This window comes from Carlito syrichta, unplaced genomic scaffold (genome assembly GCF_000164805.1).
Source record: "Carlito syrichta isolate Samal-C Ts95f unplaced genomic scaffold, Tarsius_syrichta-2.0.1 Scaffold80553, whole genome shotgun sequence".
In the NCBI taxonomy this organism is placed as follows: domain Eukaryota; kingdom Metazoa; phylum Chordata; class Mammalia; order Primates; family Tarsiidae; genus Carlito; species Carlito syrichta.
In genome coordinates, this window is record NW_007024649.1 from 106618 (window position 1) to 116712 (window position 10095).

At 40.9% G+C, this 10095-nt stretch overlaps 1 protein-coding gene across 1 annotated transcript in view; it reads left to right on the top strand.

Annotated features, from left to right (window-relative positions):
- Positions 1-9345: 9345 nt before the first annotated feature.
- FLVCR1 (feline leukemia virus subgroup C cellular receptor 1) overlaps positions 9346-10095 on the top strand; it is a 36166-nt gene continuing 35416 nt past the window's right edge. The window contains exons 1-2 of the mRNA XM_008055129.2: positions 9346-9474; positions 9548-9966. Coding sequence (XP_008053320.2) covers positions 9346-9474; positions 9548-9966 — 548 coding nt within the window. The remainder of the gene's footprint in view (positions 9475-9547; positions 9967-10095) is intronic.

Genomic DNA, 10095 nt, shown 5'->3' on the forward strand with positions numbered 1-10095 from the left:
CCAGGTGTGGTGGCGCACGCCTGTAGTTCCGGCTACTTGGAAGGCTGAGGCGGAAGGATCGTCAGAGCCCAGCGGGTTGACACTGGGGTGCCCGCAAGTGTGTCACTGCACTCTAGCCTGGGCGACAGTGAGACTCTGACTCAAAAAAAAAAAAAAAAAAGAAAAGAAAAGAAACATTGAGGTGATAAAATCACACAAACACACATTTGTTTTGGGAAAGCCACCAGAGCCATTAATTTTTCAATCCTAAATACACAAGGAGAAGAGGTAAATTTTCAAAGCTCTCTGGCTAACACACAAATCCAACAAGTATTTATAACTTGTAGAAGATAGTTATCCTTGAACAGAAAGGAAATGCTTTAGGAGGGAATAGAATTCTGCACTTTTTTTCCCCTCCCCCTTTCCAGAGCCACACAGAAAACTGAGATTTTCTAAAAGATGATAAACAATTGTCTCAGGCAGTTATCATCACAATAATACTGCAAAACTCAGTGGCATACAACAGTAACATTTTTTCTCATGCTGACAGCGTTCACCTGAGAACTCTGTCTGAGGGCCAAGCTTAGCTCTGCACCCTACATTTTAGGACTAAAAGAAACAAGAAAAATTACTTTTCTCTAATCTAGTGTCTCAGGCAGAATTTAATGCCCCTATATTTTCATTTTGTTTCTGGAAATTTTTACAGAATAAGAGAAGCTTTTTTTCAAGGTAAAGAATATGAAAAGAAAATCTGTTTTTTACTGAACTGCAGCTAAATTTTCCATCTCGGGCATGTGCAGTTTTCCTGTTTTAGATTTTTGCTTCCTGTCTCCCTTAGGAAATCCTTGAACTTAGAACCATGTCTTTTACAATAAATTTTGGAGTTTGAGCTTAATATAATGGAGGAGCCCAGTTGACAAACTGACCTTTTTAAAGGTATAAATCCAGTAATATTTGCTTACAAATATAAAAGGTAATGTACAATCCACCTGAAAATGACCCTTGGTACTCAAGCAATTTAAGTAAACAGTTCTTTAGGCAGAATATCAATGGCAAAAGGGAAAAGAAAATATTTCTTTTCAATGCTGCATCTGGTAAGTTTTAATTGAAGGAAGACAAAATATTTTACATGTTTAATTAACACTAAAGAATTAGATTGACCTCAATAAAGCCAACTCTATTCCAATCACCAACTAATTATCCAGTATAACAGAAATCAAGAATAATATGGATGAAATAAATCTATAGTCCAAATATCTCATTTTTGCCATTCATTTCAACTTCCTTTTACTTGAAATACTAATTTATCAGAAATTACACTTTTAAAATTCTGTCTCCTTTAATACTCTCATTGCTAATCTTCTCTGGGAGATATACAAATGAAAAATAAATGGGGACATTACTAAAGGAAAGGAAAATAAAACAAGACAATTTCATCTCATGTAGTTTTTTTTTTTTTTCGAGTTAGAGTCGCACCGCAGCCTGGACCTGCTGGGCTCCGGCGATCCTTCTGCCTCAGCCTTCCAAGTAGCTGGAACTACAGGCGTGCGCTATCACGCCCGGCTGATTTTTTGTAGAGATGAGGTCTCGCCAAGTTGCCCAGGTGGATCTCGAACCCGCGGGCTCAGGTAATCCACTCACCTCAGCCTCCCAAAGGCGCGGGATTACAGGCTGAGCCACTGAACCCGGCTCCATCTCATGTACTTTTTAGTTAATTTACATTTTGTTAAAAGCCCATTTTGTAGGTTGACTGCAAATGAAATCATATCTTAGTTAAAAGTTTAGTAAGATCACACAATTCAAACTCTCATTACAAATTACCTGAAAACTAGAGCCAAATGAAACAAAACAGACTTAGTAGTATAAGTCAAGTGGTAAGAGCATGAATTTTGAAGACAAAAAGATTTAGTTCGTACCCTGCCTATGCTACTTCCTAACTGACCTTGTTTAAGATACTTACCTTCTCTGAGCTTCAGTTTTCTTGTGTGTTATGTGAAAATAATACCCAATTCACAGACTATTGATCAGTAGTGTCATGGTTTCAACTGAATACATACTATTTTGCACCATTGTAAAGTCAAAAAATCATAATCAAACCATCCTAAGTCGGAAAATGTCTGTATTCTTCCTAGGGGCAATGGCTCAGTATTTGCTAACCCAGTGTTGTAGCAACTTTATAGAAGACAATTACCACAGTAACAAGGACTGACTATAGATACATCAAATTACTGTTTATATAGGCATATTATAAATTACTTTAACATACAGCAGCCCAGAGCTTGTTTGAAGTCTACTGGTGTGGATCAGCCCACTGGGATGCTACCTTGGTGATAGAATATTCTGATCCATTCCAATTTGTTCTATTCATAGAACCCTGGTTAAGAGAAGAAGTTCTGGAGTCAGAGAGAACATTTACTTTCCAACTATGTGCCCTTGGATAAATGACTCAACCATCTTAATATCAGTTTCATCATCTATAAAATGGGACTAAAGACATCTATTTCATTAAGTTGTGTGTTTGTGTGTGTGATAGGTGATGGAGGAGTCATAATTAAATGAGAGATGCAGGTAAAGCTCTTTGCATTGTGCCTGGCATCAATTGATTACAGGTACTAGTATTTCTTGAGCACCTATTCGTGCCTGGTTCTGTTGTGGGTATTGGGGATGATTGGGTCTTCGCTCCATGAAGAAGAGTTCTAATCTAAGGGGGCTTTTTTGTAGGTACTCATTAAATAGTAGCTATTTTATTGATTCTACTAAAATTTCATATTTTACAAGAGGATTTATTTTATTCAATATATTTCTTCTCAGGAGTTCTCCAGCTTTTAAAAAAAATCTTCAGGCCAGGTGTGGTAGCTCAGCCCATAATCCTAGCATTTTGGGGGGGCGGAGGTGAGAGGATTGCCTGAGTCCGTGTTCAAGACCAGCCTGGGCAACTTGGTGAGACCTTGTCTCTACAATAAATCAAAAAATTAGTTGAGCATGATGGTACGTGCCTGTAGTTCCAGCTACTTGGAAGGCTAAGGTGGAAGGATCACCTGAGCCCAGCAGGTTGAGGCTGCAGTGGCTGTGAGTGTGCCTGCACTATTCCAGCCTGGGTGACATGGAGACTGACTCAAAAAAAAAAAAAAGAAAGAAAGAAAGAAAAGTCCTAATTTTTAAAATCTCATCAAGGAATGAGTGATGGAACAAAGAAGATTGGTATTGAAGAAAGCAGTTGATAATGCCAGAGAAATCAATTCCCTAAATAACTACAGGAAGGGTTGGCAAAAAGCACACTAAACCGGTCACTCATAAGATTGGGGGTTAGTAACTACAGAGACCAACACAGGGCAGTTGCAAAGGATAAGGGGGTATTTTTTCTTTTTTCTTTTTTAAACTAAGCTCCTAGATAATGCAAATGGCTCATCAAGAGACCTATTCAGTTGGGCACAACCCTGGCACCTGAGAGCCTTGGGCTATATCTAAATTTCCTCTAATGAGTGCAACATAGAGGAAGACTTCTATCGATGTGAGCTTCCACTGCCTTAGCTGTAAAGTGGAGCTAATATCAGTATGGGTGATGCTATGGGGATTAAATAACAGCTGAAAAGATGTTAAACATTATGAGTTTTTCTAAAATGTATTAGATTATTAATTCAGAAGGTTATGTGTACTATGTCCAAGAGTAACAATATATCATTATTTTACAATGTGATAAGTTGTCACATAAGAAATCCGATTTGGATCATTCTTTTTAAAATTTCAGTAACTTTAGGGGTACAAATGGTTTTTGGTTACACAAATGCACTGTATAGTGGTGAAATGGTCTGGGCTTTCAATGTAACTTTTACTCCCACTAGTGCACATTGTACCCAATAGGTGAATTTTAATCTCTTCCCCCACCTACCCTCCCTTTCTGAGTCTCCAATGTTCATTTTGCCATTTTATATGCCTTTGTAGACTCCTAACTCCCACTTATAAGTGAGAACATGTAATATTTGATTTTCCATTTCTGTATTACTTCACTTAGGATAATGGCCTACAACTCCACTCAGTTATTGCAAAAGACATTATTTTGTTGGGTTTTAATGGCTGAATAGTATTCCATGGTATTTGTATACACTACATTTTTATTATCCACTGATCAGTTGATGGACATTTAGGTTGATTCTGCATCCAATTTGAATAATTTTTAAGCAAACAAATTTTCCTTGGTCAGAGATTACTCTTCCAGCAGAGATTTCAGGCTGCGTTCTAAGGCTACTCCTATCTCCATTTTCCTGGACCTGTTGTGGTTTGCATCACTTTAAACCTTACCAACATCTTTCTTTGTTACTTCTCTAAGATTATAGGATACAATATGAGGCATATTATGTATTGTATTACCTATTAATAGGGATTTTTGCCTTACCTCTTTTCTACCTCAAATTCATCTCCCACTCTAAAAATAGTATTGTGATCATTCTATATCTCCAGTCAAGAAATTTCAATGGTTTCTTAATGATTAGAGAATAAAGCTGAGGTTTTAGCATTTGAAATGCAAGGCCTCACCCAATCTGGCCCCAGACTACCTTCTTTGAATCGCAGCCATAACCTGTTCCCCTCAGATGCCATTCCCATTCTTACCTATATGTCTTTTTTCACATCTGGGGTGTCCTCCTCTTCCTCTCCAACCATGTGAACATGTCTTGTTTCCAACCACCCCTTTACAACTTCATTGACTGATCTAGCTCAAGGTAAAATAGTGAAGTAGGTTCATCATGGAGTCCACTTTGCTACAACTCAGTCCCCAGCCCCCCTCACCATCATCTGCACACTCTCCCTCCCAAAGCTGCAGGGACCTCATCACTCTAGGTCCCTAGTCTTGGCCATCGGCAGAATTAAATCCCTAGCACATTTACACAAAAATGTACTCCACCTTTCTGTACTACCATAATGATGTGCATGAATGCCAAAAAGAGGCCCAAACACCAGGTTATTATTAGGCCATGTTCCAACATCATTGTCCAACTTTTAACTGTGATGTCGACACATGGTTACATTGGTGAATTCAAAGTTGTTGATGATCACAGAGCTGGGAAAGTTGCTTTGAATCTCAGAGGCAGATTAAACAAGTGTGGAGTGATTAGCCCCAGATTTAATGTACAACTCAAAGATCCAGAAAAATAGCAGAATAATGTGCTCCTATCCCATTGGTTTGGTTTTGCTGCACTGATGACCTCAACTGTCATCATGAACCAAGAGGAAGCAAGACACAAACACAGAAAAAAAAAATACTAAGGCTCTTTTTCTAGGAATATAATAAATACATATAGATAAAATATCTCAATGGGGGGAAAAAGTACACATACGAGGATTGATTCCCAGCTTTCTCCTACCCCACTCTACTCCCAAATTGTTCTTTCCATAGAGTAGCGCTGCTCAGGTGGACAGAGCCTGGTGATAGTGGGTGCAAACTGAAGGCAAGGCTGCCCAAATCTACCCACTTTCCTATGAAACATCATGGATTACACACTGATAGCATTGCTCTGTTTGCATCTGAATCTCTGAAGCTCTCAATCTGTTGGAAACCTTTGCTCTGGAACAGCCACATCACCGTTATTAGCATCTTCGACCTTGGCTTGTAGATGCTATGCAGATCTCTTATCACTCTCCGACTTGGCATTCCACATCCATAAAGTAGATCCATCTCATCTTGACTCCTAGCCAAGTGATGCCACCAGTAGTGTTTTTTCTGACAGAGAGATTAAGGTTCATGTTATGTTATACAGCCAAACATGATATAAAGTATGGCTCATGCCTAACCTGGTTAATAAGTGTCTACTACTGAAGCCTCAAGAGAAAAAGATAAGGTTAAGGAATTAAAATGGCACTACAGAGAGATACTGCTGAATTTTCACCTTTGCTGGACTCTATACTTTATGAAACTCTGTTGAAATAGGCATATAGGTTTCATCTAATCCTTACAGTAGAAATAACTTTTTTTACTTTTCACAAATCATAGCAACTTAAAGTCAGAAAAGAAACCTTAGATATCATGTAATTTTTTTCACAGAATTTAGGAATCCTATCCACAACATACCTGACACAGGAGATCATTGAATTGCTGACTAGATATGTCACATGATCGTTCATTTAACTGTTGATCACTTCTGACTATAAGAAATCTACCTCTTGCAGAAAAAGATGCTTCTTCTCAAAAACTTGAATTTGAGGATACAGTGAGCCATGATTGTGCCACCGCACTCCAGCCTGGGTGACAGAGTGAAACTCTGTCTCAAAAAAAAAAAAAAAAAAAAAAAAACTAAAATAACACAAAGAGAAGGAGATTTGACTATGAGAAACACGATATGAGTTGTTAAAGACACACCATTGTGTGTCACTCTTTAGGGGCAGTTCTAAGATCACCTCCGGGGAGGGGCCCTACAAATAATAATTTTAGTCTGAAAGAACTTGGAGTAACTCCAGGAGGATCCAAACAATCCAAAGAGATGGAGGTCAAATCTAAGATAATACAGGCTGAATGTGGTGGCTCATACCTGTAATCCCAGCACTTTGGGAGGCTAAGGTGACAGGATCTCTTGAGATCAGGAGTTTGAGACTGGCCTGGGCAACAAAGACCCCTGTCTCTACAAAAAATAGAAAAATTAGCCGGGTGTGGTGATGCATTCCTGTAGTCCCAGCTACTCGCATGGCTGAGGCAGGAAGATCTTTTGACCAGGAGTTTGAGGCTGCAATGAACTGTGATTGTGCCACTGCACTCCAGCCTGGGTGACAGAGTGAAACTTTGTCTTAAAAAAAAAAAATCTAGGATAACACAAACAGAAGGAGATATAACTATAAGAATCACACATACATGAGTTAATTAAAAACAGGGAAGGTTAGGCTGGGTGCGTTGGCTCACGCCTATAATCCCAGAACTTTGGGAGGCCGATGTGAGAGAATTGCCTGAGCCCATGGATTCAAGACCGGTCTGGACAACTTGGTGAGATCTCATCTCTATAATAAATAATTTTTTAAAAAATTAGCCGGGCATGGTAGTTAATGCCTGTGGTTCCAGCTACTTGGAAGGGTGAGGTGGAAGGATCGCCTGAGCCCAGCAGGTTGAGGCTGTGGTGGCTGTGAGTATGTCGCTGCACTCCAGCCTTTGCCAACAGAGTGAGACTCTGACTCAAAAAAAACCAAAAAACAGGGATGGGTAGCATTTACTAAGTGCTAGTAGTACAGATCAGAGTACAAATACCATCTAACTGCTTTATAATTACTAGCCATTTATTTCTCACAACAAGCTCATGAAGAATATTGTCCTCATTTTACAGCTGTATAATACACACGCTAACTAATTCAAGGTCAAACAGCTCAGAAGTAAAAGAGGTAGAACTTGAATCCAGGCCATTGGGCTCCAGAGAATGAACACTTAGCCACTACATTAGATCATCTTACTAAACTGAGAATGCCTACTACGTGCTAGGCATTGGTCACTCATTTAATCCTCATAACAATTCTACAAAGCAGGATCCTATAATCCTATCCTATTACAAAACAGCTAAGCAATTTGCCCAAGGTCACACAGTTAGTGAGTGCTGAAGCTGAGATTCAAACCCAAGTAGGCTGTCTTTAGACCAGATTCCCTTTCCCACTACCCTAGAGCCCCATGGTTGTATGCTCAGGTAACTGGTGATGGTGTCAAATAAGACAGAGCTTTGTCATGTGCAGGGATAGCACATGGTAAGATGGGGCTAGAGACTAGGATAGGCACCAGCTGGTAAAAATGTGGAGAAAAACCAGGAACTGAACAGCTGTGCAGGATACGCAGGGAACACCAATCCAATCTTCTTGCTGAGAATACAGAGAAGACAAATGATCTCTAAGCAGAAGGATCCTAAACAATCAGCAAGAATGACCTCCCTATAGGAGTACATTCAGGAAGCTGCCCATACTATACAGAGAGAATTATCAGATCTGGCAGAACCTGACCTCAACCCGCACTGTATAGTAGAGAAGTGAAATCTAAAATAATTTGTCAGTTTCTTGTTTCAGGAAGGGGTGAGAGGTTTGCAGATACCTGGATGCTTACTGTTTACATCTGGAAGGGAAGTATGACTGAGGCGAGCAAAGAAAGGTCCATTTAAAACTCAACCCACTGAATTCCTTTTTTTTACAAATGCTCCTCCCCCCATTCTCATGGATTCCCTTTTTGGGCAGCTTTTTTGTGAACTCTGTAGAAGATTTCATAATATATGAAAGTCCAAAAAAAAAAAACAAAAACAAAAAAGCTGTGACTATTGAATAACAAATTGTGCTGAATATTTATTATTTATTTTTATTTTTAGAGATGGGGTTTGCTATGTTGCCCAAGCTGAACTAGAACTCCTAGGCCCAAGAGATCCTCCTGTTTCAGCCTCCCAAGTAGCTAGGTTGGATGCCTGGCTTTATGCCAAGTATTAAGCAATGCAATAAGCTCATTTTTTGGAAATCCATAAAATAAATTTCTTAACTAAGGCTGAAGCTTAGTTATTTTTCTGTTCATTCAGAGAACACTGCTCAGTAATCTAAAATAATTTTCAAACCAGTGCTTAGGAAATCATGTTTTGGGGGAATTTTAGAACTTTTTTTTTTTTTAAGAAATGGTTTTATTTGCAAAGCAAGTAAGTAATTAAAATATTCAATAGTAATTCAATGCTCATTAGCTGCATTCATTCAGTAAGTTTTTTTTGAATACCTACTATATGCTAGATCATGTTACAGATTCTGGAAAAAGGGCAGCAGCAGCAAAAGGCAGTAAAACTTTCAGCCCTGCCCTCACCGAGCTTACATTCTAGTGGGAGGGAGAAAATAACAACAATAACAACAAAAAGTTAAACACGGGATATTTTAGATGGTGGTAGATACTAAGAAGAAAAAAAAAAGCAGGGAAAAAGGATGAAGGTATGTGGCAATTTATACAGGATGGCCAAGAAAGGCATTACAATGCAGCATTTCAAAGCTGCACTGAGCCGTGTCTGATCTATTTTATACATGACTAGAATAATAATAAAGAAGCAATAAATACATGGGTAGAGCTTTAGGTATGGGCAGTTCTAGATATCAGAATTTTTTCAGATTAAGTGTACAGTGAGAACTCTTATACACCTTATAGTTAATACACCTAGTTAATACACTATAGTTAATACACTTTAGTAATGAATATGGGGGTCTCTTTTTTTCCAAAAGTAGTTTCCCAAAGAGCGGCAAGGCTGACTTTTTCCCTGCAAGGCTAACGTGTGCTCTGGAGAACAGACATGATGTCTCGTTTTTATTTTTTTATTCTCCAGAATCCCAGTCCCTGTCTGGCACTTACGGTTCAAAACAAGTTTGGTACCCGGAAGCCCCCGAACCCGCTGAATGTGCGTGCCCAAAACTCTTAACCACACGAGTCGGCCCCAGGGAGAATGTGGAGCCACAGGATCTGGTCGCCACTCGTCTTGGTCGCCCCAGTCTTGGCAGGGGTGGGGGAGGAGCGATTCCAACTTGGTAACGACAGATTTCTCGCGAAATCTCTTTCTCTCGCTGGACTAGAACGCTTTTGGGAGTTTTCTCTCCGTAGCGACAGCAAGAGCTGAAGACGTGTGGTCCTGCCTGCTCTAAAGCCAGGGACATTCGTCCTCAGCCTGCGGATCGGCGGCGCCCTGGGAAGCCCTTCTGGGTGGGGAGGGTGATGCCTGCCTCTTTATCCCCTTCACTCGGTTTCTGCCCGCCTCTCGTTCCCTGTCCCGAGGTGCCCAATGCCTGGTCCTCCACCAGCCCAAGCCCAGATGCTGCTGACTCCGGAGCCCTGCAGCCTTCTTGCGTGAGGATAAACGCCCGGCCAGCTCTCCCGGCCCGCCCGCCACCCGCAACTCGCTCCCGCCCCCCTCTTCCCGGCAGCCCTCCGATTGGCGGCCGCGCCGGGCGAAGACGCCCGCTGATTGGCCGCAGGGCCCTCATCACACGGGACGCGACTCTGGGGGCGGGGCCTGACAAGAAGTGACTCGCGGCGTGCGGGCACGTCTGGAGGGCGTCTTCGTCATCTCCCCGGGGCAGCGCGGCTTGCGGTTCGCGGCGCGCTGCACCAGCGGAGCAGCGGTGGGCGGTGGCGGTGGGGTGGGGTCCCGG